Genomic DNA, 12297 nt, shown 5'->3' on the forward strand with positions numbered 1-12297 from the left:
GATGTGTGCGTAAATGTTTTTAATAAAACTACTTCCTGTGGTTTGCTTATGCAGCAGTTAGCATGCAGGTACAGTAGTGGTGCATGAGATCAGAGGTGGAACATTAGAAACAAGTTTCCTATATACAAAATAAATTAGCAGCAGTATTATATATATTTAAGAATATATATCATTTAACAGTGACTTGCTAGTGCAATAAAACTTTAGTGTGGGAATGTCTCAGCCAATCAAACGACAGGCTCCATTAAAATCTAACAAACAAACTAAACATTTTCATCATGAGGCAGTTAAACAATCACTAGCTGTAAATGAGGCCCGCTGTGTTGCTTAAAAAAAGGCAGGGCTTCCTCTTTTTCTCTTAAGTTTGCCGCCAAGTGGTGTCTGATGAGGCTCGGCGGCCCGTAAAGCAGTCAGGGATGTCGCGGTATGTGAGGTACTCCAGGATCCTCTTGGGGAGGGGCAGCGGCTCCATCTGGTGCGTGGACACCGAGTGGCGCAGGATGGAGCGGCAAAGGTGGCGCAGGTTGGGCACGGTCCGGGGCGCCTTCCAGAACCGCACGTGGCCATCGCGGGTCCTGGCGCAACATACGTTTTTTGTTGTCAGAAATATCAAGCACACTTGACCTCTGACTTTAATTGGTACAAAACAATGCTTGGTTTTGATTTACACAGACAGTGAGGTATTTAACACAATGTAGATACAAATATGTCCTGTTTGGCACGTAGTGGATTTGTACCCGCATGCATGTCATGTTTTAATATAAAAGTTTTAGTTGGCATAACTGCACCGCACCATACATGTTTCCAATTAACTTTAATTAGCAAAAACTAAATATTAGGCACAGCTCGCAGTATAATACAATACCAAAAACTATTTATATTATTTTATGTATTTATATTCCTACCAAGGCTGCTAAATTTGCATTTGTTTATAAATATTTTTGGCCTTTATATAAAAATAAATAAAAAAACACTTGTGTCCTCGGTCGGCAGAGGTGGGTAGTAACGCGCTACATTTACTCCGTTACATCTACTTGAGTAACTTTTGGGATAAATTGTACTTCTAAGAGTAGTTTTAATGCAACATAGTTTTTCTTTTACTTGAGTATATTTATAGAGAAGAAACGCTACTTTTACTCCGCTCCATTTATCTACATTCAGCTCGCTACTTGCTACTGATTTTTATCGATCTGTTAATGCACGCTTTGTTTGTTTTGGTTTGTCAGACAGACCTTCAAAGTAGGATCTATCGCATGCCTGAGTTTCACCAATCAAATGCAGTCACTGGTGACGTTTCACTAATCAAACAGAGCCAGGCAGTCACAGGATTAACAAGCTTAAGCTTACATGAACTCAACGTCAAATTTGAGGAAGCACATCACGGTAAGTAACGTTAGTAGATATTTTGGCTGTCACCGTAGGCTGATGTTAGCTTCCCTGCTATGAATCACTGTCAAATGTACATCGTGTGGGGACATTTATTAACGCACTGCAGCCTCATAGACAGACAGAGACACACACACATTCACGCATGTATAGAAACACCAATCAGAAGTGCACAGTGTGTTCCCAGGTGCACCCCACACCAATCAGTTTATGGTTTGCGTAAAGGCTAACTTGTTATTTTCCTTTGTAATCTCTGCCTACCAAGCCTATGGTGCTGTTAAGTTATTGTGGCTCAATTTGCCTTAATTGTTGTTTATGTTAATGTATTATTATTTAATATATATTATTGTTTTAGTTGCTTAAGAGATATTCCTGGCTCTGAATTTGCTCATTGCTATTTTTATGTTTTTGTGCATTATTTGTTGCCGTCATTAAACGAACAGGTAGTAACTTGTTTGTTTAATGATGACGGCAACAAATAATGCACAAAAAAATATGTTTTTTCACAACATACTTTTTACTTTTACTCAAGTAAATATTTGGGTGACTACTCCTTACATTTACTTGAGTAACAAATCTGTAAAGTAACAGTACTCTTGAGTACAATTTCTGGCTACTCTACCCACCTATGTCGGTAGGACATTTTAGTACTAAAAATTTGGAATGTTAATATTCCACTTTGTGTGATTTTTTTATTGTCCATATTTAATTTAAAAAATTACTTATTTTTGTATATTTTTTATGTATTAAAAAACAAAAACACTATTGTTTATAAAAATGTTTTTTTAAATAATTTTTAAAATTATTAATATTTAAAATGTTATTTTATTTTATAAACATTTTAATGCTATACTATATTTTGTCATTTGTATATATTTGAAAAATATACATTATAATTTAAAAACATGTCATTGCGGCACCTAAAATTAAAAAATATTGGATCCTCTTGGTCTCTTTAAATCGAGGTTAAAAACATAGTTTTACTCCGTGGCGTTCACATCCAGGTAGGCAGGATATCTTAGTTGTTTTCTTTCTTGTTTTATAATTTTTCAAATGTATTTATTACATTTGAGTATTTTTAGGTGATATATTTTGCATTGTTTTTAAGGTATATTTTTCTATTGTTTTTTTTTTCATCCTTCTACGTTACAAATGTCCCAATACGCAGGGTTGTTTTTAAATGTGCTATATACGTTAATAAACGGAACATTTTGAACTAAAGAGATGTAGAAAATGTGGGGCTTTGAAAAATGTATTATGTCGTCACTTTAACTCAGTTTTAAGTTTAAAAAAAAAGGAGTACTTACCCTGTGGCGACAACCCCGCCTTGTGGATGGTAGTTGCAGCACAGTCCATTAGAATCCCTGTCAGCTCTGGTCTGCATGACCATGCCCGGTTTGCCCGGCTCCCAGATGCAAAGTGGTCTGCAAATGTGACAAGTTAGCCATTTTTCTCCCCCCACATTCTCTGAGAGCGAGCGTTACCGTGACAACAGACTCACCTTTTTTCAGTCACAATGGAGAGGTGCAAGCCGTTTGGTGAGAACTGGATGGAAGAAAGCTGGTTTTGCCCGTAGCCCTCAAAGTAGTCTCTGCGGGAGGAGTTAGAAGTCAGGTCATGTGACAAGTGTTGACAGATGTACGCTGATAGCGAGCATTTTAAATGAGATTAAATCTGCCTGCATGCTGACATGTTGTTTTGAGATTTTACACAGTAGCGCCTCTGCTGGCTGCAGCCATGTACTGCGCTCGATGGCAGTAATGCCTGTGACTTTAAACCTAGCAGGAGAAAAGGTTTTTCCTTACACCAGAGTGGCCAGCTTCTCGGCGGTGTACGGATCCCACAGGTCGATCCACCAGCTGGCGCCGCTGAAAGCCGCCGTGGCCAACAGGGCGCCGTCGGGGGAGAAGTCGCAGGAGGAGAGCAGGTACAGGGTCTTGTGGTCGCCGCCCGTTAGGTTCCTGATGAAGGTGTATGAGCGCAGACTCCACAGGCACACCATCTGAGGGAGACGCAAACCAAACGACGGTGACCGCTATCCTCCTGCGGCATTTTTTAAGTGACGGCTGACGACACTCACTCTGTCAAACCTGCCCACCGTGGCTATCATGCTGCAGTCTGGCGACACGCTGCAGCAGCTGATCCAGTCCTTGTGACCCAACAGCACATGAACCTTCTTTCCTGCGCAGGAAACATGACACTAATGACCAGAAGAAGAACACTGACAGGAAGTGACAAAAGTTTATATATACCGGTAAAAGCCAGTAAATTTGAATATTTTGAAAAACTTGATTTATTTCAGTAATTGCATTCAAAAGGTGTAACTTGTACATTATATTTATTCATTGCACACAGACTGATGCATTCAAATGTTTATTTCATTTAATTTTGATGATTTGAAGTGGCAACAAATGAAAATCCAAAATTCCGTGTGTCACAAAATTAAAATATTACTTAAGGCTAATACAAAAAAGGGATTTTTAGAAATGTTGGCCAACTGAAAAGTATGAAAATGAAAAATATGAGCATGTACAATACTCAATACTTGGTTGGAGCTCCTTTTGCCTCAATTACTGCGTTAATGCGGCGTGGCATCACCCAACCATGCAAATTTTGCATTTCCTTTGGAAATCGAGGTCCCAGAGTCTGGAGGAAGACAGGAGAGGCACAGGATCCACGTTGCCTGAAGTCTAGTGTAAAGTTTCCACCATCAGTGATGGTTTGGGGTGCCATGTCATCTGCTGGTGTCGGTCCACTCTGTTTCCTGAGATCCAGGGTCAACGCAGCCGTCTACCAGCAAGTTTTAGAGCACTTCATGCTTCCTGCTGCTGACCTGCTCTATGGAGATGGAGATTTCAAGTTCCAACAGGACTTGGCGCCTGCACACAGCGCAAAATCTACCCGTGCCTGGTTTACGGACCATGGTATTTCTGTTCTAAATTGGCCCGCCAACTCCCCTGACCTTAGCCCCATAGAAAATCTGTGGGGTATTGTGAAAAGGAAGATGCAGAATGCCAGACCCAAAAACGCAGAAGAGTTGAAGGCCACTATCAGAGCAACCTGGGCTCTCATAACACCTGAGCAGTGCCAGAAACTCATCAACTCCATGCCACGCCGCATTAACGCAGTAATTGAGGCAAAAGGAGCTCCAACCAAGTATTGAGTATTGTACATGCTCATATTTTTCATTTTCATACTTTTCAGTTGGCCAACATTTCTAAAAATCCCTTTTTTGTATTAGCCTTAAGTAATATTCAAATTTTGTGACACACGGAATTTTGGATTTTCATTTGTTGCCACTTCAAATCATCAAAATTAAATGAAATAAACATTTGAATGCATCAGTCTGTGTGCAATGAATAAATATAATGTACAAGTTACACCTTTTGAATGCAATTACTGAAATAAATCAAGTTTTTCAAAATATTCTAATTTACTGGCTTTTACCTGTAGTCCTTAAGACTTTTATATGCCAATGCTTCACTTCTTTTTCCACTTGCATAGAATTGCAAAGGCTTTGTTACCTTTGTGCGCCAGGTCCCATATCCTCAACGTCTTGTCCCGGGAAGAAGAGACGAGCGTGAGCGTCCCGTTCCGAGGAAACGCCAGGTGTCGAACGACGCCTTCGTGGCCGTGGAGGTCAAACACGGCGACGCCTGATCGACGTAAAAGAGGAAAAGACGGTAAAACCGCAACGTGACGTCATCAACGGGAGGCGAGCTCTCACCTGTGAGAACGTTCCAGATTTTGATCACGCCGTTTTCCAAGCCTGTGGCCAGAAGTAAACTGTTGTTCCCTTTTGGTGCTGGTTTAGCACGGGCTGCAGTCGCCTTTGGAGGTCTGGGTCCGAAAGCGAGTCCCCAAACTGGATGGCCACAGCTGAAGCTCTTATCTCCTCGGTCCACACCCCCGTCCTGACATTCTCTGTGGGGGACGACCCAGAATAGATGGAAAGTAAGATATCATTCATCTCAATTTTTAGGACATTTTTTGTATGTCATTTAAACTCTTTTTTTCTTTTTCTTTTTTACACCAGCTCAGATTGTCACAATTACATAATAATTCATTATCTTCACACAGACTGAGAATGTTGAGTCAAAACCATTCATCGGGGTGAGGCTACTAAGTTGTTGTAGGATGATTTTGTAACCCTCAGTGGACAAATGCTGACTTTTTTTTGTCCTTTGTGTAAATGTTTTGCTGTAGTAATGGCCATAATTTTTGTTGTGTACCCTATTACAGTGTTTTTCAACAACTGTGCCTCGGCACACTAGTGTGCCTTGAAATACAGTTCGGTGTGCCGTGGGCAGAGGTGGGTAGTAACGCGCTACATTTACTCAGTTACATGTACTTGAGTAACTTTTGGGATAAATTGTACTTCTAAGAGTAGTTTTAATGCAACATACTTTTACTTTTACTTGAGTATATTTATAGAGAAGAAACGCTACTTTTACTCCGCTACTTTTATCTACATTCAGCTCGCTACTCGCTACTATTTTTTATTGATCTGTTAATGCACGCTTTGTTTGTTTTGGTCTGTCAGACAGACCTTCATAGTGCCTGCGTTTCAACAAATACAGTCACTGGTGACGTTCACTTCGTTCCACCAATCAGATGCAGTCACTGGTGACGTTGGACCAATCAAACAGAGCCAGGGGTCACATGACCTGACTTAAACAAGTTGAAAAACTTATTGGGGTGTTACCATTTAGTGGTCAATCGTACGGAATATGTACTGTACTGTGCAATCTAATAATAAAAGTTACAATCAATCAATCAAAAGTGTGAAGGAAAAAAAAAACATGTTTTATTTCAACCGTACATCCCGTCAAAAGCCTAAAGACTGACTGCACAGTTCCTGTCTTCACAATAAAAGTGCCGCTCCATCGCGCCTGCGCTTTCAAAATAAGAGTCTCCGAAAGCCAGCGCAAACAAGCTAGCAAGCTACGGAGTTTGCCGCCAATGTATTTCTTGTAAAGTGTATAAAAACAAATATGGAAGCTGTACAAATAAGAAGCCAAAAACCAACCACTTTCATGTGGTATTAGACAGAAAGGAGGAACTTTTTTTCTCCTCCATTTGAAAACGTGGACGTTATCATCACTACTGTCTGATTCCAATCAATGCAAGTCATCAGAATCAGGTAATACACCAACTTATATTCTTGTCTTCATGAAAGAAAGGAATCTATATGTGTTAAACATGCATGTATATTCATTAAAACACCTTTAACATGTAAACAAAAACGGCAAAATAAATAAATATAAATTATATACTGTATATATCAATGTATGTATATATATATATATATATATATATATATATATATACATATATTTATATATATATATATATATATATATGTATGTGTGTGTGTGTATATATGTTACTCATCAGTTACTCAGTACTTGAGTAGTTTTTTCACAACATACGTTTTACTTTTACTCAAGTAAATATTTGGGTGACTACTCCTTACTTTTACTTGAGTAATAAATCTCTAAAGTAACAGTACTCTTACTTGAGTACAATTTCTGGCTACTCTACCCACCTCTGGTGGGAGGTTATGTAATTTCACCTAATTGGGTTAAAAATAAAAGGCATTGAAGCTTAGGCGTGGCTATGCAAAACAAAACTAAAACTGAACTGGCTGCAAAGTAAACAAAACACAAAATGCTGGACGACATTAATGTTCCTTGCTAAATGTGTATATATCATTTATACACACATACACATTGGCCCCCAGACACATTTTTTCTGTCAATGTGGCCCCCGAGTCGGCTCTGATCTACAGTGACTAAGCTAGAAGACATTTTTCTCTAATATAGGAATCTGTGACTCACTGAAAATGCCTAAGCATGTTTACTGTTTGTGTAACATTTAAACCACATTTACCAATGTTTACATTTGCACTTCGCTTTTTTGTAAGTTCGACATCATTATCAAAAACAGTCGTCGTTTTAGGAATATTTGAAATGGATATTTCTCGAATTGACTGCGGCTAATGTCCGAGGCTCCATGAACGCGTCGTGTGAGCTTCAGGTGCACGTACTCTGAGTCGAGGGGCCAGGCGACCACCCACACGATGCCGTGTCCCATGGACCAGGCGAACCAGGCTCCGTCGGGGGAAAAGTCCACGCTCCAGGTCTCGCACCCGGGTCGGCCTTCCAGGGACGGGGGTCGCCGCGTCTTCAGCTCCAGGATGAGCGCCGGATCGGAGGCTGCGCAGGGACGGCGGAACAAAAACAACGACATGAATCATCGGACCGCGGTGACAGGCGTCTGGGATGGCGGGGGTTTGGTGACCAAAGAGCCGCTAGCCAAGACGCTTTACGTACCGGTCGGCTGGAGCTCCGCGTTGCTTTGCGTGGAGCACATCGTCGCCTCTTCACATTCTTCACTTCCTCAAACGAACCTCCGTGTTTGTGTGCGGCCCATAAAGAGACCGAGCAGCCACCCAACAACTTACACGGACGCAACTTAAAAAAAAATGGAAGGCTCCAAATGTTTTTTAAAGTCTTTAAGGGCGAGCTGAGCATCGATTACGACATTTTCTCGGCGTGGTCACGTTCTTGTCTTATTACGTAATGACGCTAAGCCGCGCCCCCCCAGCGAACAGCTCTACTTGGCACGTTCTGGAAGCTTAGAGACGGAAAGCAGGGGCGTAACTAGCAGATACAGGGTCTATTGGGAAAAACTATTATTTTATGTACAGGGTGTAGCCCGCCTTCTGCCCAAATGCAGCTGGGATAGTCTCCAGCATAGGCGACAATCTACAGTTCTGCCTTTTCTGCTCAGTGTGTGTGTATTAAATAAAAAGAGATGTTCAGCAAAGTTAATATCCCATATGATTTGTGGCTCTTTTATTTGGTAACAAATAACATTGATTTTTCAAAAATTATTTTAAAGATTGAAAGTTGCCATCGATCCCTTGTGGGTGCTCACCCCGAAGCATACTTGCCAACCTTGAGACCTTTGCTTTTAGTACCTTTAATGTACAAAACATCAAAGTGGTCTATGCATTCTTTAATGTTTCTGTATGCGGCCTTTGATGTTGCGGCCTTTCATGGAAACATCAATGTGGCCTATGCATCCTTTAATGTTTCTGTAAGAGGCCTTTCATGAAACATCAATGTGGCCTATGCATCCTTTTATGTTTCTGTAGGAGGCCTTTCACGGAAACATCAAAGTGGCCTATGCATCCTTTTATGTTTCTGTAGGAGGCCTTTCATGAAAACATCAAAGTGGCCTATGCATCCTTTAATGTTTCTGTATGCGACCTTTAACGGAAACATCAAAGTGGCCTCTGCATCCTTTAATGTTTTTGTATGCTGCCTTTAAAGGAAACATCAAAGTGGCCTATGCATCCTTTAATGTTTATGTATGCGGCATTTAACGGAAACATCAAAGTGGCCTATGCATCCTTTAATGTTTATGTATGCGGCTTTTAACGGAAACATCAAAGTGGCCTATGCATCCTTTAATGTTTCTGTATGCGACCTTTAACGGAAACATCAATGTGGCCTTTGCATCCTTTAATGTTTCTGTATGCTGCCTTAAAAGGAAACATCAAAGTGGCCTATGCATCCTTTAATGTTTCTGTATGCAGCCTTTAACGGAAACATAAAAGTGGCTTAAGCATCCTTTAATGTTTCTGTATGCAGCCTTTAACGGAAACATCAAAGTGGCCTATGCATCCTTTAATGTTTCTGTAGGAGGCCTTTCACGGAAACATCAAAGTGGCCTATGCATCCTTTAATGTTTCTGTAGGCGGCATTTAACGGAAACACCAAAGTGGCCTAAGCATCCTTTAATGTTTCTGTAGACGGCCTTTAACGGAAACATCAAAGTGGCCTATGCATCCTTTAATGTTTCTGTATGCTGCCTTAAAAGGAAACATCAAAGTGGCCTATGCATCCTTTAATGTTTCTGTAGGCGGCATTTAACGGAAACACCAAAGTGGCCTAAGCATCCTTTAATGTTTCTGTAGACGGCCTTTAACGGAAACATCAAAGTGGCCTATGCATCCTTTTATGTTTCTGTAGGAGGCCTTTCACGGAAACATCAAAGTGGCCTATGCATCCTTTAATGTTTCTGTAGACGGCCTTTCATGAAAACAAGTGGCCTATGCATTCTTTAATGTTACTGTAGGAGGCCTTTCATGAAAACAAGTGGCCTATCCATCCATCCATCTTCTTCCGCTTATCCGAGGTCGGTGACAGATCTTCTCACCCTATCTCTCGGAGAGCCCCGTCACCCGGCAGAGGAAACATGAAAGTGGCCTATGCATCCTTTAATGTTTCTTGTAGGTGGTCTTTCATGAAAACATGAAAGTGGCCTATGCATCCTTTAATGTTTCTGTATGCTGCCTTAAAAGGAAACATCAAATTGGCCTATGCATCCTTTAATGTTTCTGTAGGAGGCCTTTCATAAAAACATCAAAGTGGCCTATGCATCCTTTAATGTTTCTGTATGCTGCCTTAAAAGGAAACATCAAAGTGGCCTATGCATCCTTTAACGGAAACATCAAAGTGGCCTCTGCATCCTTTAATGTTTCTGTAGGAGGCCTTTCATGAAAACATCAAAGTGGCCTATGCATCCTTTAATGTTTCTGTATGCTGCCTTTAAAGGAAACATCAAATTGGCCTATGCATCCTTTAATGTTTCTGTATGCGGCTTTTAACGGAAACATCAAAGTGGCCTATGCATCCTTTAATGTTTCTGTACGCGACCTTTAACGGAAACATCAATGTGGCCTTTGCATCCTTTAATGTTTCTGTAGGCGGCCTTTAACGGAAACATCAAAGTGGCCTATGCATCCTTTAATGTTTCTGTAGGAGGCCTTTAAAGGAAACATCAAAGTGGCCTATGCATCCTTTAATGTTTCTGTAGGCGGCCTTTAACGGAAACATCAAAGTGGCCTATGCATCATTTAATGTTACTGTAAGAGGCCTTTCATGAAAACATCAAAGTGGCCTATGCATCCTTTAATGTTTCTTGTAGGTGGTCTTTCACGAAAACATCAAAGTGGCCAAAGCATCCTTTAATGTTTCTGTAGGCGGTCTTTCATGAAAACATGAAAGTAGCCTATGCATCCTTTAATGTTTCTGTATACAGCCTTTAATGGAAACTTTTTGAACACCCATGATCTAGACATCCATCCATTTTCTACCGCTTGTCCCGTTTGGGGCTCCAGCACCCCTGCGACCCCAAACGGGACAATATTTAAAAAAAAGTAAAATATCAAAACATATTGATTTTAACCAAATTGTACATTTTATTATTGTACCTCTTTATACCCCCACTGCTGAATGACTAGCATTAAAATGTAAATTACTATAAAAAGTAAGGCAAGATGTAAAAAAATAAATAAAAAATATCCTGGATTTGCATCCAAATATATTCAAAGGTAAGAGCTATCTGCACTCAAATTATTTAATTTATTTGAAAAGTTGATGAACTTACGCTATGTATTTTCTTTACATGAGAGAAAATAAATGTAGTTTGTAAGGGTGCACGATAAATATAGGGTCGATATAAGGAATTACATCAAACCCAGTGACGTGCGGTGAGGTTGATGGCTGGTGAGGCACTGACTTCATCACAGTCACATTTACAAACATATGAACCCTAAAGAGTATCTTATTCACCATTTGATTGGCAGCAGTTAACGGGTTATGTTTAAAAGCTCATACCAGCATTCTTCCCTGCTTGGCACTCAGCATCAAGGCTTGGAATTGGGGGTTAAATCACCAAAAATGATTCTCGGGGGTGATCAAGGGGATGGGTCAAATGCAGAGGACAAATTTCACCACACCTAGTGTGTGTGACAATCATTGGTACTTTAACTTAACTTTAACTTTACACATACAAACTGTAGCACACAAAAAAGCACATTTAATAAAAAAAAACCTTATTATGGTCTTACCTTTACTTATAAATGAAGTCCATGCGCCGCTCCTTCTGAACAAAATAACTTGTTTATAGAAGTTTTCCTTATCTTTCTTCAGTTTTAAAAGTCTCTCCGTCTCGATGGAGATCTTCCTTTAATTATTACCTCCTGCTTCGATTGAAAGTCCAGTTTAGAAAACTGTTCTGCCCTCACTATATGTGTTAAGGTTATACAGCTTGGCAGACAGCTAACAACCAATCCAGGACGTTCTAATAAAGTTCCAAAGCAGATGATTCCATTTAGGCTCTTTATTGTTGTTGATCTTGCTTTGTCTTGCACTGGACTTTTATTTTATTTTTTTGGTAAAACTGAAATACACACAATGACAATGTATAAGCTATATGATTCAATCAACACACTGAAATGTAATACACAATATGTAAACATCAGCTCCACACAGATACACAACAACACCATCAAACAAACACTGCTGAGTGTTGAAACTATTTCTATGGTGGAAATACACGACCAGCAGCAATTTTAAGTCCTCAAACATCTATTAAATTAGTGCACAAAAATCGTTTTTCAATACACATCTTACTATCAAATTTAGTCACTTTCCACCTTCATATTGAGCCACATAAACAAGTTAAACAGTTTACTTCCAGACTTATCTTTTCCAAGGCTTGTAAGAGGTAACACGACTTGTCTACTTCTTATTGTCTCATGAACTGAACTAACATCGTAAACCGGAAGTGCCCAAACTGATGACGCGCAGCATTTTCCCATGGCCACAAGGTGTCAGTAATAGTCCACAATCAAACGGGCATAACAAAAACGGTTTTATTTTAGATATGTAATCCTCCATGTTAAAAGTCCAGGCGAGAGGAAAAAATAAACGATCGCTGCTTGTTGTCACTTATTCTGCAGCAGAGTAGTCGCAAAAATGATCCCTAGGATGATGGGATCACTAGCGCCCTCTACCACCAGGAGGCGGGATTACTGCGAGCCTCAGCCAGTGC

The 12297-nt window shown here is 40.2% G+C and overlaps 1 protein-coding gene across 1 annotated transcript; it reads right to left on the reverse strand.

Annotated features, from left to right (window-relative positions):
- Positions 1-2: 2 nt before the first annotated feature.
- LOC133577181 (WD repeat and SOCS box-containing protein 2-like) lies at positions 3-7967 on the reverse strand. Its single transcript, XM_061930816.1, has 9 exons — positions 7722-7967; positions 7436-7604; positions 5114-5310; positions 4911-5042; positions 3467-3567; positions 3192-3388; positions 2888-2977; positions 2694-2810; positions 3-575 (listed from the first exon to the last, which is right to left on the reverse strand). Exons 1-9 carry the CDS (start codon positions 7759-7761, stop codon positions 359-361), a joined length of 1260 nt encoding a protein of 419 aa, XP_061786800.1. The 5' UTR covers positions 7762-7967; the 3' UTR covers positions 3-358.
- Between the last annotated feature and the right edge of the window lie 4330 nt (positions 7968-12297).

The sequence above is a fragment of the Nerophis lumbriciformis genome, linkage group LG38, assembly GCF_033978685.3.
Source record: "Nerophis lumbriciformis linkage group LG38, RoL_Nlum_v2.1, whole genome shotgun sequence".
Taxonomy (NCBI): domain Eukaryota; kingdom Metazoa; phylum Chordata; class Actinopteri; order Syngnathiformes; family Syngnathidae; genus Nerophis; species Nerophis lumbriciformis.

Coding starts and splice junctions, on each gene's coding strand:
- LOC133577181 (XM_061930816.1), bottom strand. CDS start 7,761: ATGTGCTCCACGCAAAGCAACGCGGAGCTCCAGCCGACCG. Junction 5,311..7,435: donor GCCTGGCCCCTCGACTCAGA/GTACGTGCACCT, acceptor CGTCCCCCACAG/AGAATGTCAGGACGGGGGTG. Junction 2,811..2,887: donor TCCATTGTGACTGAAAAAAG/GTGAGTCTGTTG, acceptor TCACATTTGCAG/ACCACTTTGCATCTGGGAGC.